At 41.7% G+C, this 23,848-nt stretch overlaps 5 protein-coding genes across 12 annotated transcripts in view; 3 read left to right on the forward strand and 2 right to left on the reverse strand.

Annotated features, from left to right (window-relative positions):
* Window positions 1-55: 55 nt before the first annotated feature.
* On the reverse strand, window positions 56-2,095 carry T3dh (Type III alcohol dehydrogenase). The gene is made up of 5 exons (XM_018010191.2): window positions 1,938-2,095; window positions 1,796-1,880; window positions 1,359-1,733; window positions 1,162-1,303; window positions 56-1,101 (listed from the first exon to the last, which is right to left on the reverse strand). Exons 1-5 carry the CDS (start codon window positions 1,991-1,993, stop codon window positions 359-361), a joined length of 1,401 nt encoding a protein of 466 aa, XP_017865680.1. The 5' UTR covers window positions 1,994-2,095; the 3' UTR covers window positions 56-358.
* pgc (polar granule component) lies at window positions 197-2,794 on the forward strand. The gene is made up of 2 exons (XM_089469675.1): window positions 197-340; window positions 2,145-2,794. Exon 2 carries the CDS (start codon window positions 2,160-2,162, stop codon window positions 2,364-2,366), a length of 207 nt encoding a protein of 68 aa, XP_089325801.1. The 5' UTR covers window positions 197-340; window positions 2,145-2,159; the 3' UTR covers window positions 2,367-2,794.
* Liprin-gamma (liprin protein kazrin) overlaps window positions 2,434-23,848 on the reverse strand; it is a 57,976-nt gene continuing 36,561 nt past the window's right edge. For 3 of the 8 annotated variants that reach the window (XM_018010157.2, XM_089469649.1, XM_089469647.1), the window contains 11 exons: window positions 18,632-19,218; window positions 17,472-18,063; window positions 13,376-13,690; window positions 11,758-12,663; window positions 11,627-11,687; window positions 10,843-11,528; window positions 10,613-10,774; window positions 10,322-10,466; window positions 6,310-6,421; window positions 4,928-4,951; window positions 2,434-4,861 (listed from right to left, as the gene is read on the reverse strand). In XM_018010157.2, coding sequence (XP_017865646.1) covers window positions 4,430-4,861; window positions 4,928-4,951; window positions 6,310-6,421; window positions 10,322-10,466; window positions 10,613-10,774; window positions 10,843-11,528; window positions 11,627-11,687; window positions 11,758-12,663; window positions 13,376-13,690; window positions 17,472-18,063; window positions 18,632-18,745 — 3,549 coding nt within the window. In that variant the 5' untranslated portion in view covers window positions 18,746-19,218 and the 3' untranslated portion in view covers window positions 2,434-4,429. Of the gene's footprint in view, window positions 4,862-4,927; window positions 4,952-5,246; window positions 6,422-8,690; window positions 8,829-10,321; window positions 10,467-10,612; window positions 10,775-10,842; window positions 11,529-11,626; window positions 11,688-11,757; window positions 12,664-13,375; window positions 13,691-17,471; window positions 18,064-18,631; window positions 19,219-19,293; window positions 19,403-23,848 lie in introns of those variants that run through there. The other 5 variants (XM_089469648.1, XR_016270218.1, XM_018010159.2 and 2 more) reach the window with 5 other exon arrangements.
* Window positions 3,169-3,497, forward strand: LOC108615600 (uncharacterized). The gene has a single exon (XM_018010199.2). The coding sequence runs from the start codon at window positions 3,169-3,171 to the stop codon at window positions 3,319-3,321; it is 153 nt and encodes a 50-aa protein (XP_017865688.1). The 3' UTR covers window positions 3,322-3,497.
* On the forward strand, window positions 21,880-22,683 carry LOC149268518 (uncharacterized). Its single transcript, XM_089469674.1, has one exon. The coding sequence runs from the start codon at window positions 21,988-21,990 to the stop codon at window positions 22,534-22,536; it is 549 nt and encodes a 182-aa protein (XP_089325800.1). The 5' UTR covers window positions 21,880-21,987; the 3' UTR covers window positions 22,537-22,683.

The following is a 23,848-nucleotide window of genomic DNA, read 5'->3' on the forward strand; positions in this document are numbered from 1 at the left end:
ATAATAATCAAATTTCAAAGAAGATTAGATAATCATCATATTTTATATACATATGCTAATTTCAATGAATTTTTATTATAATTTTGTAATAATTCAAATATATACATTACATACATTATTTAAAGTTGACTTCCGCTGTTAACTATTTTCGAAATTCTCTTAACAGCGTACTAATTGCAATTTAATAATCGATATCCTTTTACGATTGTTCGTTTGCTAATTCATTTTCGATTATGCACTTAAGTTATCGAAATCCCTATGCCCTTTTCCAATGCAGCTAACTTCATTAATAAGATCCGTTAGGTCGCCTTGCTTTGCTATCAAGTGAAAAAATTTATAGGTGAGTGCAAATGTGTAATTAATAGACCTGCATTGAGTTCTCAAAAAGTCGGGCTAGATCTTCTTGGGTTTGTGCGCGTGGAGCCATTTTGGTAATGCGTTCCTGGGGCAGAGCTCCCTCGACAAGAGCTGGGATGTCGCTGCTGGAAAAGCCAAGCTCGCGGAGGCCATTTTCTATGCCCGCCCGTTGCATGTAGCCGCGCACAGTGTCCGCCAGTAGGCGGCCAGCGTCAGCAGCTTTCACGCCACTCACATCGGCTCCAAGTATCTGAGCAGCCTCCAAGTGGCGCTCTGGGCACGCGGAGGCCGTAAATTCGAAGACTGCCGGTGCACTGACCACAACCGAGAGACCGTGGGGAATTAGGGCATGGTCAGCCGAGTAGCCAACGGGCTTGTAATCTCGCACATGGCCCGATATAGGATATGACAGACCGTGGCAGAGATGCACTCCTGCGTTGCCGAAGCCAACGCCTGCCATAGTCGATGCCAGATGCATGCTGGAGCGAGCCTTCTGGTTGTCGGGCTGGTAAATGGCATCTATGAAGTTTTTGCTTATTATGTCCAGAGCGAATTTCGCCCACACATCCGAAATGGGATTTCTTCCCTGATACGTGGGCCGTAGACTCGGATTGGCAGGCGCTGGACCGCGCTCGCGGTAGTCGACTGCTGTAAAACTCTCCAGGGCATGGCAGAACACATCGAATCCAGCAAAGGCCATAACCCGTTCCGGCTGCGTCAAAGTGTGCAAAGGATCAACAATAGCTGCGTAACAGAAACAAATATTAGCTCAAGCAATTGGCGACTCGTGTGTGCAGCTCCCACCCAATGTTGGCTTCAGATGCTTGCTGGATATGCCCGTTTTAGCGTGCAGCCGTTTATAGTCGAATATTGCGACTCCAGTGGTCTCCGAGCCGGTTCCGGATGTTGTGGGCAGCGCAACGAGTGGCTTTAGCTTAACAGAAATCTATGAGAAAAGAGAAAATCAACCAAGAATCTATATATGGACAGCTGTCGCTTGCCTCCTTGGCTCGACCAATGGGCGCATTGACGTAGTCTAGCAACTCTGCTTCGCGATCACAACTAAAGAGATTTGCCACCTTGGCCGTGTCCATGGTAGAGCCTCCGCCAATGGCCACGAATGCATCGAACTCATGGCGGCGCGCGAATTGAGCTGCATGCCAGAAACTTTCATCCGTGGGCTCCACACGCGTCTCGTCGTACACCTGGTAGTTGATGCCATGGCGCGCCAAAGAGTCCAGGGCAACACGAACTGAAGATAACTTCGCCACATTCTTATCGGTGACCAGACAAACATTATTCGCGCCCCAGTTGCGCAGGTCAGCGCCCAGCTCTGTGCTTACGCCTGGACCAAAGCGCACGGTAGACGCAGACATCTGTCCATAGAAAACCATGATAAGCTCTTATAGACTTTGGACTTTGCCCGTTCCGTAATTACCTCAAATGCGTATTCTTTTGGACCCGTTTGGGTTGTGGCTGCTGCAGCTGATCCATAATTGTGGGAATGGGCGGGACACTTGCAGCTAAAAGTAATCAAATGAGCTGGTTTGCAGAAATATATTTTATATACAGTTATTTACGAGTTGGCAACGATTGTGTTGATCAAATTTAAGACGTTTTTGCGCGACATCTTCATAAACTATTCTGTTGATCTAAATGCTATCAGCTGTGCTCTGCAACTGATAACAGCTCCAGCGGGGCTGTCCACTTCGATTGGCATTGCTGATGCAATAATCGAAATCATTTCCATATCGATATTTATAACAGTTCCTTTCTTTCTACTGCAGCTTAAACAAATAAAAATGTGTGATTACGAGCACGAATACTCCTTCAACTTTGACGAGAGCTTAATTGAGAGTGAGCTCAGCAACTGCCCGTGGGACTGTGGATTCGAGAGCATGTGGCAGTGCATTGGTGAGGAGCTACGACGTGAGCAGGAGGCCAACGAGTTGGAGCTCATATTTCGGGAGAAGCTAGTTCTGCAATGCCATTCTCAAATGGAGTTCTGAATTTAATTAGCATCAAATGAATTTTTTGTGATTATTGTTTAGTCAACAGCATTTTTGATAAATGCAGTCTTTAGTTAAGAAAATTGTTTGTACAGTCCTCGCAATATCACCAAAAAACCTTCGATAGGTTATTTAATTAACTGGAGCACACACTCCGCTCCAAATTTCGTTCATCAATTGTAATCTATTCGAAACGAGTATGTTTATATTATGTATACATACATATTTCAATTCTCGCTAGTCCTAAAAGTCGCATTAGACCAAGCACTTCGTAATGCTGTGAATTAGATACATTCATATAGAAATTTATTATTAATTTTGTTATTTATGTAATTTCGTTTGAACAGTATTTGTGCTTCCAGTGATGCAGTCATCACTTTAATTTAGAACAATCTCCCATGTACAAATATACAGGTATCATAGATATACACATTAGATATTTATAAATTCGCCATAATTAGCAATAAGTCAAATGTAAATGTCAAGCTTGGCATTTAAATAGATTTGGCTTGTCAGCATGGATCCCACGTCGCGAAGCAAAACAATTTCGCTGTTTGTGAGTGGGAAAAACAAATGCGATTGCAGCCAATTACCTAAATGTATGTCCGCCCATATTTAACACGAGATTTACAACTCAATTTTAAAAATCGGACATCTTGATCTAAGAACACAAGCAACATTAAACGATGTTGACAGACTTTCCCAGTGTCATTTGCATAAGCCCGACCATAAAAGGGGCACCAGATCGGATTGGCGATCAGTTAACATTCAACTAAGCTGCGAATTACAAACGGAATTCACTATGAAGTGGTTCAATTTGTTTCTACTGTTCGGCGTATTGGCTATGATCGGTAGCCTTGGCACCCTGACTGCCGCCGAGCCTGTGCCGGAGCCCAAGGGACGACCCCATACAACTCGCCGGCCGAGGAATGAGAACGACGAGGATCGCCGCTAGCAGCTCAAGCCCATCAGTTGCATTAAGCAGAAACCCGTTCGGGATGCACAAACACACAAAATTTTGTTCACGGTGAAATGTTTCGGTCTGGAGACAATGCAATTTGTTGAAGTTCTAGTTTTGTAACATTGCATGCTCGAGCAAAAATATTCAAATTAAACACGTTTTCAATCATTCGTTTATTCGTTTATATTACCTGTAATGCTAGAGTTAAATTGGTCTGCTTAAAAATAAACATCTCATATTATTGATACAATATATGCTTTAGGAGTTGTATAGGTAGGAAGGATATCAGATTTATATATATAAATATTCTTTCACTATTGCGGATTAAGTTTTATCTTTTGCCTGAATTAATTTGTGTTGGAGCTTTTACATAGAATTGCGGGAATTAAATATTTGTATGCTAAACCTAGATTTATAGCCATTTACAATTTGCACGATACGAATTGAATTGGGTTTCACAATTGCTTAGCTACGTTAGTTAGTTTAGTTAGTTGGGGCGCTTAACAAAATAATTTGAATTTATCTAAATTGCAATTATGGTTAGTTTGGGGTATTAATTCAAATCCGATGCCAGGGGACTTTAATTTATAGCCACTCGCAGTTCACAACTTGCAATTTGCGATTTGCATTTTCCATTTTACGTTCTCGCAGTTTGCTTTGATAATTAAATATAATTTCCAAATGAATTTACAATTAATACAGATTTGATTAGGCTAATAAAGTTAAATTGTTTGTAGTTGGAGTTGGTTTACGGCAAACAACCAACGCGCTCTGTGGTTAATTAATTCAATTAATTAAATGTTTACTATTCTGTCTTACGTAATTGCGTGCATAGAACTTACTTCTCGTATGTGTTATTTAATAAATTATGAGTTTGTTCTGTTGGAATTCTGATTTAATCAATTATGTTTAGTGTTGTGTTTGTTGCTGACTTGATATATGTATGTGTTGCGTAATGTTCACCTTAACGCCTTTACAGGTGGGTCATGGTAGCCATCAACGGATGAGGAGCTGCTGAACTCCAAATTCTATCTCGACTCTTAAACCTATCACTTTGGAACATGTATGAAATGAAATCTTGAAGACCCTACACGGCTCATGCTCATGCTTCAGGTGAGTCCGATGATGCGGATATGCCGCCCAGACTGCCGCTGGCTGCCACGCCTATGTCGCTGATGCTCTTCACGCGGCGGCTGTTCTGCTCATAGAGCAGATGCGAGTCCAGTCCGTGGCTATCAAGGATGCTGGCGAGGGGTGGGGCGCTCACCCGATGCCCGGGCGGCGGGGGGCCGTAGCTGGAGCCCGGTGGTGGCGGCGGCGGTGCGGTCGTGGGTGGCGGCAGATAATGATGCGGCTGATGCGCGTGATGATGCGCTTGCATTTGCATCTGCTGCGGACCTATGGTAGCATATATTCCTCCGCCGCCCTCGCTGCTGCTGTACGATGGCGTTGGGGAGGTGGAGTTACCGAAGGAGCTGCGATCGCCGGCGCGATGGGGTTTGCTGTTGAAGCGAAAGGCTTTTGACAGAGAACTCTGTAAGCAAAGGAAACGATCATTAGCTGATAAGCTGGCACACCTCTGCTGTGGCTGGCCACTCACCTGAGATCCTTTCCATGCCGAAATCTGTCAGGCGAAAGAGAGGAACAAAAAGAGAACAAAATGCTAGATTAGTTTTCAGTTCAAATTTAGCTATGGATAACCAGCTGACCAACCCCCTCTCATTCGACCCACTCCCACCTATTTGCCAATTAACATTTATCTGCGATTTGTCGTGAAACTTCTGATGCCGTTATTAATGAATTCATGAATTTGTCAATAATCAAATAAAAAATCGCAATTTAAACAGTTTATATTTATTTTAATTAACTTCCATATTGGGTGCATTTCGCAAAATGCGTATTAATTAATTGTTACTTACTTGCAATAACTACGAGTTGTATATGGGGATTATTTAATGTTATGTATATATATAAATCATTTTATCATTTATCATTTATTGTGTATTTATTTTAAATGCTTATTTTTTTTTTTTTTAGCTATCTTAGGCTGCTCAAATATTATTAATTTTAAATACTTTTTGATTAAACATTTTTAAATACTAAATGTGCGCTTTTCAACACTGTCGAATCATACAATAATGGACCCTAAATAATTGAACTAGCTTATTTCAATTAATTCGCTTTTTTTTTTTGTATTTTTTGAATACCAAAAAAAGCACATGCAAATTTGTAATTTAATTTCTTATTCACTTTTCAGCTGCTTCTTTTTTTCTAATTTATTTTTAAATAATTTGTTGTAGCATATCTAAAATGTTTAATGATGCGATTCGATTCGGGACGTTATCTCTTGTGGTCCACGCGTTATTTAGCTTCACTCAAACATGCCAAAGTATAAGAAATTTATTCGAAAATAATGAAATACTTAACCTTAGCTAAATATAAATATACATATAATTGAATGTATATATATATGTATATTTATGAGACTCGGTATATGTATATGCTGAACAATTCGTGTGTTAGGCTTATTAATACTAAGTACTCTTAAGTGTCGAAGCATTGTTGTACTGTGTGCTCAAAGTACTTTGAGAAGTGGGCAAATGTCTGTCTGTTTTGTTTATGTAAATTAAATGAATACAAAGTAAATACTACTATGTTCCTTTGACATTCTACACAAGTACTTGAAGCGATAACGTTTATAAAGGCATATACACACAGAGAGTGACAGAGATAGAGAGAGAGAGAGATAAATACAATGTATATAGAGAGAGTAGACAACAAAAGCTTCACGTCAAATCAGGCTAAGATAAATACATAGGCAGAAACTGAAGTTCTATTTTTTTTTTTTTTGGTATTATTATTTCTCAATTGTAGAAATCGCAATTTTGATGTGTGCAGACAATATAGCGATAGTTATATATAGAGAGATATATTGATATATGTATTGTATGCATGACTTGATGGTATTGGAGTGGAACTTACCCGCAAGCTGCCGCTCGATCGCCGATCTGTTGTGGCATAGTGCTGCAGTCCGCCGGGTCCAGTTAGGGGCACTATGCCGCAACCGGAACGAATGCCTTGACCCAAAGTTGCTCTACACAACAAACATTGCAATACAACCGGATTGTTTTCGTTTAGGTGTGTGTGTGTGTGTGTGTGTGTGTGAGCGTGTGGAGGTGTGTGGGAGTGTGTGTATATTTGTGTTTGTGCATGTGGACAATTTTGTTGCATTTTTGGCACAAATGAACATTACACACACAGATATAACGGGGCAGGCAGAGACAGTGATAGTGACAGCGACAGCGACAGAGGCAGAGAGACAGAGACAGAGGCATAGGCAGGCGGGCGCAGGCAGACGAAAAATGCAAGCACACACATATACACACACACACGCGCGCACGCACGCATAGCAATGTTGTAGTAGTAGTAGTAGTTGTGGTAGTCGTTGTAGTTGTTGGTAGGCATACATCGTGTGGTTGTTGTTGTTGTTGTTGTAGTGTTGTATAATGCATTATCGTAAACAATCAAGACAAGGATAGCAACAACAAGCCGTTGAGTTTGATTTTTGTTTTGTTTTGTTTGGATACAATCGAAAGAAAGAGATGACAAATATGGAAAGTAGAAAAGAAACGGGACAGAGACAAAAGAAAGAAAAACGATTAATAAATGCAGAGCATCGGTGTATATTGATAAATAGTTTTGTATTTAGCATAATTGACTACTTGTAGCGTAAACAACAAAGATAAATATATGCATATAGTATATAACAGATATATGTATATACATATATACTTATGTATGTAGACTGAGATGATATGGGGGTAGGGGCCAGGAATTGGAAATTGTATGTAGAGATGACAACGAATAGGCTAAGTTCTACAAAATAACATAGACATAGACGAAAATGTTTCTAGTTTTTACCCAAAATAATTGAATTCAAGTTTTACTTACAATTGACATTGCATTTTTTGTTTTTTTTGTTCAGTATTGTTTTTTACAAATGACTCAGTCAAGAGACTTTTGGGATATTGGTGGGAAATTTTGGACTGGGTTTGTATAGAAGAAAATAAAATACCAAGAGTTTTTGTACTACGAGCATTATCTAGGTATCGAAATGCAGTTGGCGCACAAAAGTAGGCAACATCGAGAGGAAAACAAGCTAATGTTTGTATGTATATGTATATGTGTGTGTATGTATGTTTTTATCTGGTTTATTTATTGGTTAATTAGGCAGGAAATGAAAATCTCGGTTCGGAACTGTGAATTTTCGTATACGTATTCGCAGATAATTCCATTTGAATATGTATGTCTATATATATATATATATTTTGGTATTTATGTATGTGAGTATGTTCTCTTTACTTCTCAGTTTTATGTGTGCTGTATCACAGTGGACGGCTGTCCACATCAGTTACAAACCCAGTTATGTGTGTTTGTGTGTGTGCTTTCACGATGATATCGTTAGTTATATAAATGTATATGTATGTACGTAGTATATATGTCTAACATATAGAGTTTTATTATGTTGTCACATCAAATGTCTGTGGAATACACATATGTATATATATATATGTATGTATATGTATGTATAAAACTATAAACAAATCGCATTTGCTGCTACTTAAAAAAGTCTCTACCCAAATATACGCTGGCCCACTATACCTAGATACTTCTAGAGATTCTGATTCGTGTGCGTGTGATCTCTGACAAATAACATCGATATCGATACAATCAAATACTATATAACATATATAGCGCGTTTCTCTCTATTGGCTTAAATGCAAAATTTTCAGTTGTGTAATACGTATATATCTATATAGTATGTGTTCTTGCGTGGTAAATGCGATCTTAAGTTAGCTGCAAAGCATATATCGATTCTGGAGACTCGTTTGTATAGAATATATATATATGTATATATAATATGGACATATCGATAGATAGTGCAAAGCTCCTCAGATTTGTTCGATATGTGGTATTTATTTATTTATTAGCTATAGTATTTCACTCTCTTTTTGTTATTTTTTATAGATTTTCTTGGGTCTCAGGGTGGGCTTTTCTGATTACGTTTCCCTACGAGTATTTCGATGCTTATGCATAAGTGATTTCATTTTTGATTTTTAGTTTCAGTTTTTCTCTTTTTATTTATTTTTTTTTTATCTGGTAATTCTTTGGCTAGACTAAGAGTAGGTTGAGTTAATTATGTTGATTTGATTAGCGCTGTGCTCCAATTATTGTTCTCTTTCTAGAAATACCAATCAGCTTAGCTAAATACAATTAAATATTGAATCGAGTTGAATCCCATCGAGTTACAATTGATTACAAATACACACGGCGATTACAAGGATTGTTTCGTTTCGTTTTCGTTTTCGTTTTTTTTTTTTTTTTTTTTTTTGATTATTTTCAATTTAGTTTTTTGATTTTCGACTTAATGGCCCTGCAGTTTGGCCAATTGCCGGGAGTTTTCCATTTGAAATTCTTCCATTTGACAGTATATTATGTATCTGCATTGTTGGGCGTTGAGCAAAATAGAAAATATGTTCATATTTATATAAATATATCCAGATGTTGGAAGAGAAGAGAGAGAGGGAGAGAGAGAGAAAGAACGAGAGAGAGAGAGAGAAAAATAAGGCACAAGCCAATTAGTGCGTTATTTGACGGCATTTCAGACATGCTCTAAAACACGCACACAAACACGCCGCACGTCGTATGCATGTATGTGATTATAACATATATGCGCGTATGTATGTATGCCTACGCACACATATACATATCTCGTTTACATAATACATACACACACGCACACACACACACACACAGACACACACTGATGTACGAGACGAAGACAGCAACAGAGACAGAGACATCAGTAGTTATAGTTAATATAATGCAGCTAGTTTAGTATATGGATACGTATGACGGCGCATGAATATATATGCATGTATGTATGTATATATATAGAGCTGTGGAGGAGAATGAATTGTCTTCAGTCAAGAACTAGGCACACTACAACAATAATCTCGGGACTAGCTCCACAAACTGCTTTACTGGATGATTGCTACGAGGCGCACAGAGACTGTGAGCCTTGGGTTGATGAGATGTACGAGAATATGCAAATCAGTTGGAAATCAAGAGAAGCGTATGACACTCTAATGCTGGGGTCCGTGTGTGTGTGGGTGTGTTTGGATGAAGTGAATGATGGAAGAAGCGGTACACAAATCGTAAATATAGCCTAGACCCTTAAATACTTCCGGCTGAACAGAGAGCTGTTTGCTCAATCGCTCAGAGCTGGAATCTAGAGTTTAAATGTATTCTATATATGTACCTCATATAGTTATGTGACATATTGAAAATATACATAAAAGAAAAACTTTACAGTAAATTCCTATTACTCCTAATGAAGTTGCCCAAAGAATTATTTAAAATCGAATGATATTTATAATTCTCTAATCAACCCACTTGAACTCTAATATCAATACCCTTACATAATATAATTATAAACCCGCTAAAGCATTTGTGATGTGATGGATGATGATGTGGATGATTGTGTTCATGATGGAACATGCAGTAATGATATGATATCAACTCAAATCAACAAAATAATGAGCACAAGATAGCAGTAAACAATTCGAATTACGAGCATGTACATACATGATGACAATGGCTATAATATAATGCAGACAAAAAAGAAAAATGCAAAATCAACAAAAACGAAAAACCAAAAACCAAAAACCAATCAAATGTGAACGAAACAATAGAAATTCCAATCGAATGGGGTAAAAAGGAATCAAAACGCTGTTTAACGCTACATACTTATGCATAGTAGATGGGATAGAGAGAGAGAGAGAGACAGAGAGAGTGGGAGGCGGGTGCTCGGCAACGCAATTGAAACCGAGACCGAAATACAGGGTTCTACATAGGGGGACGGACACGAGCACCATCACGCATGATGCGACTGTGCCCGGATGATGCTGGGGGAGGACGCACACACACTCACCTTGCGGGCAGGATGAGAGCATCGAATTCCGTGTTTAGATGCCGTCGTATTATGTTCTTCGACGGCGGAATGCCCAGAGCCGTTGCCATGGTGTCGCCCGAAAATGATGGCTCCAGCACCACCAGACCGCCATGAACGCCGCTGTCTGCAATTGGAACGGGACACACGAATTCAGTGGGATTGCATGGAAACTGGACACGGCACAAGTGTGCTTAAACCAATGGCACCTTCATTATTATTATGCAACAGATATAGCCATTGGTTCCACTGGCAAATGGCCGGCCAACTCACCCTTCAAGTTATCCGCGTACTCGCCCAGGTCGATGGAGCGCACCCAGCGTATGAAGCGCTGGTTGGTCCACACAATGGGATCGGTGTCCACGGTCTCCGACTGCACGCGCCGCATGGCCAGCGTTTGTCGGTCGTACTTAACGATGCGCAAGACGTGGATGCCTAGGAGTGAGAGCAATGCATTAGCCAGATGAGCTGAGGAGCTTCAGGTGAGTTCAGGGGAATTTTACCATGTACTATGCTGGCCTGATGGAACTTTCGCGTCACGCCCAGAAACTTTTCCAGCTCCTTCTTGGAGAGCGTGTCCAGCATGCGCGCATCGACCAGGGACTGCAGGAAGGGCTCCGCGTACTGGGGCAGGCCGATGTCCGGCAGCCACTCGGAGGCCACCCAGGTGTGGCCCAGCTGGGTGATTAGCGGATAGCGCACCAGCTCGGGGCGGCGCTGCTCCTCGATGGCCAGGCGCAGCTTTTTGCGATGCATGGGATGCGCCAGACCCAGGCCCGCCTCCAGCTCCACGTCGTTCAGCTCGAGCAGCACCTTGCCGCTCTTGACGTTCTCCGCACAGCGGGCGCTATACTGGGGCATGCCCAGCGCCACCTCCAGCCAGGCCAGCACTTGAGTGGCTCGCCAGCGCTCGATGGGCAGCTGGGAGGCCTCGCGCAGCAGGCGCAGCTTCTCGGCATAGCCCTCCTCGGACAGCGGATTCCACGAGTAGTCGCTGTACTCGCTCACCCCGTCGGCGGACATGGCCTTGCTCTTGTTCCTGGAGCGTGCGAACACGCGCGAGATGCTGCCCCAGGTGCCGCCGCGTCCGTTGCGTGCGCCCAGTGGTCCGCTCTTGTTGCCGAACTTGCGGGTCATGGCGCCAGCGCCGCCGGGTCCCTCGGCATCCGGCGAGAGCTGCTCCACAGATCTGAGCGAAGGAGAGACAGCGAGAGAGAGAGAGAGAGAGAGAGAGACAGAGAGAGGTAAGTAGGCAAACTAGAGACTGTCTCAGCCACACACAATTACCTGGAGTAGGCGCCGGAATTGAGAGGCGAAAGTGTGGGGCTGCGCTCCTTGGGAGTGCCAACTGCAACAGAAATTGAGCAGAGATTGAGTTAAGTCAAGGCATAGGCTTGCTCTAATCTTCGAGCACTCACATTGATACATATTTTGGCTGGAGACTAGAGAGATGCTGTCGGGGTCGACGGTGATGCAGGGTCCGTTGTCGCAAGTGCCGTCGCTGAAGTTGAGCTCGCCGCCGGTGCTCTCCCGATCGCTGCTGTTGCGCAGGCCCGAGTCGTTCGAGCAGGAGTTGCGGTCGCCCACTGTGGCGCCGGAGCCGCCGCTCAGGCTGCCGCTGAAGGCGGACAATGAATTCGAGTTGCCACGCCCACTGTCCTCGGCTGTGCGCATGCCGCTCAGGTTGCCCGCCAGCCCAGAGCCGCCAGCCAGCTGGCTGAGCATTCCCGAGGCGGCCGAGGGCGGCGTTAGCGGCGCAAAGGAATGTAGACTCTCCTGGTCGGAGAGGCAGCCGGTGAGCTGACGGCGCGCCTCCTGCAGCTGCTCCTGCAGGCGCTGCAGCTGCAGATCCCGCGCCGACAGCTGCTGGGCCAGGGCCAGGGAGCGCTCGGCCTCGTCGCGCGCCTGCTTCAGCAGCTGGAAGCGCTCTCGGTCGCGATCACCCGAGATCTTGGCATTGGTTGACTCAGTCTCGCGCACACGCTCCTGGTAGTTGCGTATGAAGTCGCGCAGCTCCTGCTCCTTCTCCTGCAGCGAGGCGCACAGCTGCTTCACCTGGCCCAGCAGATCCGATTTGTCTGTGCGCAGCTTCTTCCGCTCCAGCCGCATGGTGAGCAGCTGATTCTTCACGCTGCGCAGCTCCGTTTCCAGTCGTTCCACGCGCTCCTGCGACGCCGTCACGCTGTGGCCATCGTGTGCCCCCGAGTCGGCTCCGGGATCAGCTCCGCCCACGGCACCGTCCGTCGAGTGCTCGAGCAGCCGGCGCAGACGCACTAGCTCCGCATTCAGGCGCTCGTTCTCCTCGCGTAGCTTCATGGCCGCCTCTGCAAGAGACCAATACAGTTAGCTGGATGGAGCATGTCCAGTTGTGTGCCGCGCTAAGCTCAAGCCGTGGAAAAGCGAGGACGGTGTCCTTGTCGAGATACTACGCGCAGTTAGCAGTTAGCAGCTAGCCCGCCCCAGGGGCTACTATCGGTGTACCTATATTCAGGCGTTCTACTACCCTCCCCAAGGGCCGCTGGACTTGGGCCCACCCTCGCCCACCGCCTGCAACACATACTCCAGCTGACATGTCGCCAGTCAGCTGCCCCTTATGCATGCCAATGTCTAACACACAGAACTACGAGCGAGCAGAAACTGAAACAAGTGCAACGTGAAAGGCTTTGGGGCAGGCAATAGTTTTGCTTGGGGGTGAAGGGGGAAGGGGGATGGAGGGGGTGTTAAACAGAAAGTAACTTAAATAGGCTAAGCCAGAGAGCAATCCGGACAGATTCAAGTGCAACTGGGGGTCGAGTGGGAGCGGGGCATGCGGGTTAAATGTTAATGCGAGTGCTGATAGAGCGTCTGTGCGTTGCTCCAATTAAAAATACTGAGCGGAAATGGCAGATGAAAAGTAAGGAAAACGTAAGATTGAAATGGCTTAAGTGAGAGTGAGAGCGGGTGCGGGTGCAGGAGCAGGAGCAGGAGCAGGAGCAGGAGTCGTGGTGCTGGTGCCGGTGCGGATGCGGGCAAGTATATGAGTCTCAATCGACTTACCTGAGCGAAAGGTGAACTTTGACTCGTCATTGCGATTGCCATCGTGAGCGCTGCTGGTCGTGGTTGCCTCTAGCATCAGCAGCGCGGCGGATGCAGCGGATGTTGGGGAATGTGCTGCCAGTGAGCACGTGGGGGATGCCACTGGCTTGGGAACGGGCACGGGCATGGCCATTGCGGATTTTATTTTCATTGTCTTTGCTTTTGTAGTAGTTGCAGCAGTAGCCGTAGTAGGTAATGAGGCAGCGGCGACCGCTGCCAGCTCCGGTTCCATTAATTTTGCAATCGAGCAAACATCATTCGCATTTCTCTTGTCGACTGGTAGTTATACGGTTTTATACACATACATATATACGTATATATATATATTGTTTGTTTGTTTGTTTGTTGTTTTCCCCAAATACATAGATATACCCATTCGCCGAGGGTATTCAATCGATGAGGGATGAGTGTCCGAGTTGAGAGGAGTTGGAGAGGGATGTTAACAAAATAAATAACAACAACGACAGCAACGACAACAACAATAGTAGTAGTAGTAGTAATAATAATAACAACAGCAACAACAACAACGATTGATATTGTTAATGTTAATGTTAATGATAATGACAATGATGATAATGATAATGATAATGTAGGGTAGATACAATATATATGTGTGTGAGTGTGTTAATAGGATCATGAACACACACCCAGGCACAGAGAGCGAGAGAGAGAGGGAGATAAAGAGAGACAGAGATAGAAAGTCAGGCAAATGGAGCGTGCAGGAGCTTTAATTGAGTTTCATTTTAGCTAATCATGAATCAAAAGTACTCAAAATATATTCATAAATATGCTCGTTAGGCAAACTGAAAATTCATATAAATACAACAATCATTGATTGATTTTGCGACATTTACAAAATGTACATATATATATATTATATAGTGGGTATATATGGGTAGCTGACCATGGGATTGACTTGTCTACTCAACGTGGCATATTCAATCAAATGAAATTGAGGCCCAGTCATGTGCACATATTTTTGTTAAAATAGATTATTCACCTATCTATTTATTAAGCTTCCTCTTTTTATGACAAATTTGTTATTAAAGCTCACTTCTGCATGAGCGCATTTAAACGAATGCTAAAAATATATATTTATATTATTTTAAACTGCGCACTATGGGCCGGACTTGCCATTTAAGGGACAAAAATGTGAAGGCCTAAATTTAATATAAATATTTTATTTGTAACTATTGGCTAGCTTCAAATTTGCGTAGCGCATGCCAAACATTTAACAAAAATAAAATAAAAAATTACAAAAAATAAAATAAAATAAAATAAAATAAATAAATATATAACTAAAATAAATAAATGAAAATAAAACGCAAAGAAAAAACTAAATTTGCGTAATAAATGCCAGTAATTTAACAAAAAATAAAATCAAGAATTAAAAAAATAAATAAATATAAGAAAAAAAATAGCACAAAATATATTTGAATATCGTTTAACTAATTAAGACAAAGAATAATAATAATAAAAAAAAAACACATTTTTTATAAATCAAATTTAAAGTTAAATCTTAAATATATAATATTTAAATATTTATTTATTTTAAATTTCGAATTTCGATATTTAATAAAATTTTGGCATACGTGGCCTATAGTGCTACGTTTAAATTCATTTAAAACATATATAATTTAATTCGCCCTCTCCGTTGGAAATGTAATTTAAAACCATTTTAAATTTCGCGCAGGAAACGATTCAGTTGAAATGCTGTTGCAACATAGTCAACAGCTGATGAAATAGTGGGAAAAAAATTTAAGAGAATTTTGATTGATATATAAAATTGAACTAAATTATTATTAAATTTTGTTGTTAAACTCAGTCTATTATAATTTGCCTAATACTTTAAAAAATACTAGATTGAGTCTATACAGCGTATATCTATTCACACCCTCTACCTACTTTGATATATGTTTTCAATCCATTTACTATATATTTCCATTTCAATACCAAACCCAAATTGAACACCTTTAATACTCTAATAAATCGTGAGTAAATCTGCAGCTTTAAATATCTGAGAGCCCCTTAAGTCCGAGATTGAGGAAATCGAGAGAGATATGTAAATTCGAGTAGATATCAGCAGTAGGTCGGTCGGCCGGTCGGTCGGTAGGTGCATCGCATCTGGCTGAGTTTGAGCTGGTTGCATGATTTGCGAGACAGCAATTGCATTGCTCTTGGGCAACAGCTGCCGCAGCTCGCATCTAATCCTGATGATGACGACGGCGATGACGACAGGTGCAGGAGCCCGGGCCCAATCCATCAAGAGGCGGCTGGAGGCGGCGGTTCGTTAGTTTTTGCCAGCGCCATTAAAAGGATGGGCCCCAAATAGAGGAACGCAGAGAAAGCCATGTTAAATGGCCGCCCGTTGCTATCTCTTTCGAGACTTTCTCTTTGGCATTCGGAAATGATTCGATGCGCCGTACCCAGCTGCACTTTAGCCCTCCCCAAACCCCGTTTCGCCCTACGGCCGCATTTTGCATCGTACGTGTAAGCAAGAGATTTGTGTTTGTCATCTAACCATGCGGTTATTTGCAGCCCGGACTTTTCCATTTGTGCCCTACACGCCTCCTGCCCACCCAGGACAGGACAGGACAGGCCAGGCCCAGCCCAGTCCAGGCCACACACATTGCACATTGCAGTGTGATTTTAATTTTAATTTTTAGGACTTGCCACTAGTTTAGCTACAGTCCAATCTGCCTTTAGGTGCTCCACACACACACACACACACACACACGCAAACACATATCGAAAAACAACACCAGAGAGGGAGCTTTTAGTAAAGGTAACTAAGGCTCTGCTGTTCAATGTTTGTGACAGCTCCAAAAATATGTAAAGTCTGATTTTGGTTTTTCAAACGAAACACAGAGCAAAGTCCACCCAGTCCAATTGCAATGCGTATGCCCTATGGATTTCGTGTAATGGAAAAGACATTTCATATCCTGTCTGCTCTTTCAAATTGTTCGAAATGTACAAAAATTGATTTTACGTTAGAAATGAGTTTAGATTACTAGAACATTATGATGGGAAGGAAATATTCTACTAGGGAAATGGGCGGATAACCTCAAGACAGACCTTTGATGGACTAACAGACATTCAAACTGCGCTGTCGTAATTAATATGACTCCAAGTACTGCTCGTAGTTGGTGCTAGGCTTAATATACAAAGTGCTAGATCAAGACTAAGAGAGTAAAAGGCATTCAACTTGCATTGTAGATTAATTATTATTTATTGTAATAATTCCACTAGTTAATAATTAATACTTTCATCTTCATCTCATCTTTATCCTATCCATACTCTCAATGTACTTCAGTCTCATACTACACTATTTCTTCTCAGAATTTTTTCAAAATTCTCTTCCGAGACCGTTTACAATATATGTGACGCTTAAGACTTTTATTTTATTTGTTCATAAAATTTAAAATTTCTTAATAATACATTTCAATATTATACTTCTGCTTGACTATTTTAAGTAATGTTTAAGAAACTAAATCTCAAGATAAAAGAGCATTAAAAAACATTCGAAATGTGAGTAAAGAGAGAGAGAGAGAGAGAGAGAGAGAGAGATTGTCCCGAGCGAGATAAAGATGCGAGGCACATATTCGCTCTCAAGTTATACAATTCTCAATTCTCATGGCGCTCTTTAAGTTCAATTTGCAATAAAAATCAATTTGAGTACGCAAATAAACTGCATATGTATGCAAAATTTAAGATGCGATTCGAGAGGAGAGATAGTGTAACAAAGGGGGATAATTTGTGACCGAGGCTTACGGCGCTGCACATGCTGGGCCACACACAACAGAAAGAAGGAGAGAGAGAGAGAGAGAACTGATAAAAAATAACATACATATATACAAATATACATATTTGTATATATATGCATATACGTGCACACTTGTGTCTGTTTGTGTGTGTGTGTGTGTGCATACGCAATTGCTTGAAGCCCCATCCAGCAGCTGCGACTGCGGCTGCTGAGCTAATTGCGCCCACTCACAAGCCCACTCGACCAGCTGAAATGTTATAGAAATGCACTTGGGTGCAGCGGGTTGGCACTTACCGGCGCTGAGCTGGCTGCTGCTGCTGTTGTTGCTGTTGCTGTTGTTGCTGTTGCTGTTGCTGCTGCTGGCTGGGTTGACCTGCGCCAAGTGACCTGCGGCAATCATATTTGAGTTATTCGCATGGATCATGGCTGCCGTGGATATGGTGGTGCTGCTGGTGCTGCTGATGCAGATGGAGTTGGCGCTGCTGCCATTCATTAATTGCGACTGTGGTTGGCCAATCGCCTGCGCTGGTGCCTGTCCTGCTTGTCCCAATGTGTCGCCCTTGGCGGCCAAGCGATTCTGGTTGTCGATGGTCATGGGTGGCGTGAGCGTCTGATTGCTCCCATTCGAGCTGGCCGGGGAGCTGCTGTCGGAGACGGAGGAGGCGTTGGGTGTTAGATCCCGTTTGCCTGCCAACAGGCTCGGCTGCTTTAGTGTGGGTCCAGCTGGCGCCGAGGACGAGGTCGACGAGGCAATCCCAAACTGTTGGCTGCTGCTTGTGCTAGTGGTGTTGTTGTCCAGGGAGAGCACCGGCTTCACCGGCTTGTTGTTGTTCACGGACTTCTCTTTGAGCGCACCCACACTCGAGTCCAGCGACTTGACAATTTTCTGTAAAGTTGGACAAACATTTAATGGATGCACTTCAATTAGGAGCGCGCTCTATGCATAAGTAGGATGCTAGAAATTTTCAAAGGGATGTATGAGAAATGGCGAAACAGAGAGAAAGAGAAAGAGATTTAAAGATACAGAGAGATAGAGAAAATCGCTGGCTATCCAAGTCAATTAGTCAATGAGCATGTGCGAGCGAGATAGACATACATACATACATTCGCAGAGATAAGGTAATGGAAATGTGCCGAAACTTTTGTAAGCATAAGTATAAGCATGTGAAAGTGGAACAGCGCTGAATGGCGAGTGGCATGCAAATTGTATGTTGACCCCCATCCTTTGGTTAACCTTCCGGCTCCTCCGCCCCGTCGAACCCTGCCCAAAAACCACCCAGCGGCGCTAACAAGCAAATGAATGAGGCCCAATTAGGTTAAACATCAAGTGAATGGAGGTTTTTTTTTTTTTCATTTTTAATGGTTGTTGTAGCGGGGCTGTGGGGCATGCAGGGTTGGCACTTTGGGGGGTTGGGTGCGGGGTAGTTGGATTGGGTTGTACTTGGTGTACTTACGGATTCGCCCAGCTTGTGCAGAGAGGCATTTATGCGATCCGGATTGCGTGGCGGCGGCTCTGGTGGCTCTGATGCGGCCATGGTTGGTCCGGCAGCAAGACCGTTTATTTGCATACCTCCTCACACAACTGAAGCGCTCCCAGTGCCAGTGCCAGTGCCAGCGCCAGTGACTGAGCTGAGCTGAGCTGAGGTGAGCTTGTGTGTGTCTCTGTCCCAAAACGTTCGCTCTATGCCACGTTGCCCAGATATAGATATATATGCATATATATTGGAATACGAATACAAGTGCTCCTGCTGCTGCTTCGCCCGACCGACCACAAGTACTTCAACTGCCACAATTTGCACCATGCGCAGCCCGCTCTAACATTCTGACTACCTTACAAAGGGACCGAAGAAATACGTACACAGAGACGCCGTCTGTAGGCGGGAGAGGGGAGGACACGCCCGATGAGCCGTAGATGCTGTTGGCGCCGATTCCCGAAATCTTTTCCAGCTCCTCTGCTCTGTGTTCCCGTTCGCGTCCTTGTTTAATCCGTTAATTGCTCAGCGTTTCGTTTGCTTTCACTTGACAAAGATTCCGCATGCATCTGTAAATAAATGGAAAAGGCTTTATTAAACGAGGACTCACTATAGTTATTTATATAGCAGAAAAATATATTCACACAATGGCAGTTTAATATTTTAAATAAACGAGGCTCTTATCTTCGATATCAGAGTAAAGAAATCTCCAAAGCTTCACAAAGGATGTGCAACGAAGCGATATATCGTTCATCTGCCGATACTTTTAAATAAGTATCGATGTAAAGACTGAATAATGCGAGGCATTAACTATTTTAATTTAAAATGTATTAATTAATTAAAAATATTGACGCTATATACCAGAAAGGCATACTTCAATAAATATTTATTTTTATTTTTAATAATTGTTTGTTATTAAGAAAGATATAAAACCACTTTAATTTACAAAATCAACAGCAAGCGAAAAAGTCTCCAAATCTCTGCAACAAACCTTTTTGAAAGATATCGATATATTGCATTTCCAATACATCGCTACAAATTCGATATTTTCCACAAACAATAATCGACGTTACAGGGCTTTTAAGTTAATTACGTAAGTTACTTCAAATTGAATTAATGGAAAACGTTGCTTGAACAACTTTCAAGTGCTTTTCAGCTATCTTCCGACTGTTTAAAGTTGCGAACTCAGTTTAACTCGAGTTAAGAATCCCTGACTTGCTTTTTTTACTGCTCAGGCAGTAAACGCTTTATCGCGTACAACAGATCCTTCCAATGCATTGCAATGCACACACATGCACACATACATACATTTGTGGGCATAAATACATGTGTATACACAGATTTAGAGCACCGGCCACACAAATTCTATTTCGGATTGTTTCCACGTTTCTATGCATCCAGTTGCGTGTCTAGATTCGGTTTTACTGCACTGCGTCCGGAAAGCAGTAAAACTAAAACCCGAATGCTCGTAATAGGAATGGCAATGGTGCCACCTAAAACAGTTTTTCGGCTAGAGTAAATTAAGGCCGTGTTTTATTGCTCATACGTATGCTACTATATATAATTTTTTTTTCTTTCTTTTTTTTTCCCGAAATTATTTACGCCTCTGTATTTACAAGCGCGCCAAGTGATTTTCCTTTGAGCTTTAACTATCAGTTTTTTCGAGCACTTTTCAGTGCCGGCTGCGGACTTTATAAAAATCATGGAAAATGTTTTTATTTCATGTCCTGATTTCCTTTTTGATTGGATTGTACGATTTTCAACTTTGGAAATAACAATATTAACTTAACTTTTAGCCATACAAATTGAAGCTCCACCGGCGATTGAATGGAAAACAAAAAGTTCCATTGCGAATTTCTGAATGAATGGAATACGTGAAAAACCCGCAAGCGTTTTCTTAGTTCAATTTTAAAGCGTAAAGGACTGTGCATGGGCATATGAAAAGGCATGCGAATGGCAATGGACTGATCGGTAGTATTTTATTAACCTTATGGTTCCATACGGGAAAAAGTCGAAGCTTTTTCAATTGAATCGTGACTAATTAAAGAGAGCCAACCATATTTTTTTTTACTCGCTGCCAGCTGAAACCACGTAATAGCTTGTTCAACTAAAGTTGCATAAAGCTTTGATTATTTTTGGTCCTTTAGATTTTAATCCGATTTTGCGAATAGCTACAAAACGCTGGCCATAAATGGTGTTGCGAGGATTTTTTTTTGCGAGTGTTGGAGGGAAAATTTTACAAATGCCATGCTTAAGCGGTGCTTCAGTCGCAGTGACCAAAGTCTAGATTTTCCTCTCTTTTTTTTTTTGGTCGTAGAGCTAACTCCAACTGCACCTTGACTCACAAACCCAAACCACAAACATATGGGCAGGATTTGAGAATAACATGACCGCAGCCACACACGCAGAGCTGAGCTGAGCAGGGCAGAGGAGAGGAGAGCAGAGCAGCGCAGCTGCACCTGAAGTTAAGCTGCGGGGAGTCCCCTGCCTGGAATGGGTCTAATACTAATGTGTTTTATGGTGCCAAGTGTGGGTGAGCTGTGTGTGTGTGGTTGGATGAGTGTGGTGTGGTGTCTGCATGTGGCAAAAACAAAAACAAAAAAAATAACAGAAACTTTAATCATAATAATAACACACAACTTTTATGTTAAATCCGAGCAGATAGTTACATGGCTGGCTATTATGTGTGCTAGTATATACATATATATATTAATTATATGCATACATGTGTTCATTTGAGCTAGGAGAAATTATGTTTGCAATTTGTGAAGAGTTTTGTGTTCCATAATAAAGGCTTTCATAAGCCTGTGTGGGCTCTTTTCACTTCCAGTTATTCAATCTATCATTTGGGATGGTTTTTAATTAAATGGCTTGAATTATTAATTAATTATCTTTTTAATTGCACACAAATTGCACTCATGCAGTTTTGAGTTGTTTGAGTCGTTGTTTCTTAAGTCAATAGATATGTATGTAGTATAAGTATCAATTAAATAAAACTTAAGAAGAATAGCAAGAATAATTTTTAAGCAAAGACATTCTCAAATAGAAATATTATAGAAATATAATATGTATGTGGCTTTTGGGAATTTCGTTTCAGGGCTTTTAGGTACGCCAGAAGTACTTCCATTATAAGTCGACTATATTTAAAATATATTTATTTGATTTACTTTGATTTTATAAGTCTTTATTTATAAGTTCCATCATAAGACGACTATATTTAAAATATTTTTATATGATTTACTTTAATTTTAAATAAATTTCAACATATTTACCATGTATTTTACTGCTTTAAATATTTTGGAAATATTTGGAAATTTGAAACGAAATTAAATGTGGAAATGAACTATAATGGGGTGTATGACGATATAGAAGACTTTATGGACTGCGCCCCTCCATTTCACTATGAGATTTACAGACAGCCCGAGCCCGTGGCTGAGCCAGTAGTGCCACAGCCCAACGAGTCCTTCTATGTGCACATCAAGGATGCGAAGGCGCAGTATTTTCCAGTTTGTCTGCTGAGCTTCCGCCACAGATTCGATGCCAACTCGAGGGAGCAGAAATACCAAAGGGCCATAAATCGGAGGCATCAGTTCCTCAGAGAGCGCGTCGATCGACTCACTGAGAGATTGGCGCATGTGGCCAAGCTAACAGCTGATTGTCAAGCCAAGAGAGACAGCGCCTTGCTGACGCTGCGGCGTCACATAGTCAAGGATATGCGGGATCATGTGAAAAGGCACGAGCGCTGCCAGGCCAAGCGCGTCGTAAAGCTGAAGCGCCACAACGAACAGGTGCACCGATGCTGCGAGCTGCTACGCTACGGACTCTACCTGACGCGCATTGCCAAGCAATACGAAGAGAATCGTCGCAAGCGCATTGGAATCTTTTAGTGGGCAATATAATCGGTTCAGTTCGAGCAGTCCTGAATATATCGCCCACTGAGTGTTTCCATTGTGAAGCCAAGCTCTAATCACTGTCAAGCCTCTCATGTGTCAAAAAGTTGGTAAATAAACCACGTCTTTTATGATAGCCGTAAATTAATCAGGCGCAGCGTAAGCGTCAGCTCATTGAATGCGGGTCAGAGCAATTTCTTTTCACTGCAGTTTGCTGTGAGAGTGAGTGAGAGGCAAAGTTTTCGAAGTTGATGTCAAAGCTTCAAGTAAACTATAATTAGCCTTGGCTATGCTTTGATTCAATGGAATTAATTACGATAGTCAGAGAGAGAGAGAGGGAGAGAGAGAGATAGAGAGAGAGAGCGATATGATTATGTGCCTAGCTATAGAGCCGTTGTCCAGGGAAAGACACGCAGCGCCAACCTCAACTCAGCTCGTATGAGTTGTCTTCGTCAAAGACACTCCTCCGGCACCCCGTGGCTCTGTATTCAGATATCATGTGCACTCAAGTGCAATTTGTGTATAAATTCCAGCAGAGCTTCTTTGAGCTCAGTTGCTTGAGCTGCGTCGCCATGGCAACGGACTGACGACTCGGCTGCCTGAGCAAGTTGTTGCCTTTGTTTATCTCATTCCTCTAAAGGCTTGGCTCATGCCAAGTTCAACTGAAATACTTGACCTGCCTGAAAGCATATTCAAACGAGTATGACCTGGCCACGTTATTGAATTAAACAGGCATCGCAAGCATTTTTCATTTCTCATTTCTATACAAAATGCATTTTTTATTTATTTTTATTTTCTCCGTGCACTTGCATCTAAAATTTAACAATTTCAATGAATACTTGAAAAGGTGAAAATATGAGCAAAATATTGCCATATCGAAAAGTATTCAGAGTAAACATGGCAAATGCTGCCCACACTATTTGCTAATAGAATTTTAAGTACTCTTATTGATATTATTCTGATATGGCATGCATAGAGAGCAACTTCAACATATCAATTTAAATATTGAGCAAGAGAGCGTAAGTGAAATAATAAAATTATATGTGTAAATATTTTACGTGCATAAATTTAATTAAATGAGTGTACAATTAAATTATCTAATATTTACGTAAATAAATTAAATTAAATTATTATATAATATGTTTTGTTAGATAAATGGTTAGGCAATAATTATAAGAATAAATTATAATAAACAAATAAATTTAGGTATGCGAGTTATATATTTATTTAAATTTATTTGTAAAATGTATATTAAATCAATGCATAAATTCTCAGATAATAAATCAATTATTTGTTAATATTGATATTT

This window comes from Drosophila arizonae, chromosome 5 (genome assembly GCF_054131065.1).
Source record: "Drosophila arizonae isolate 15081-1271.41 chromosome 5, UAZ_ARI_1.0, whole genome shotgun sequence".
Classification (NCBI taxonomy): Eukaryota; Metazoa; Arthropoda; class Insecta; order Diptera; family Drosophilidae; genus Drosophila; species Drosophila arizonae.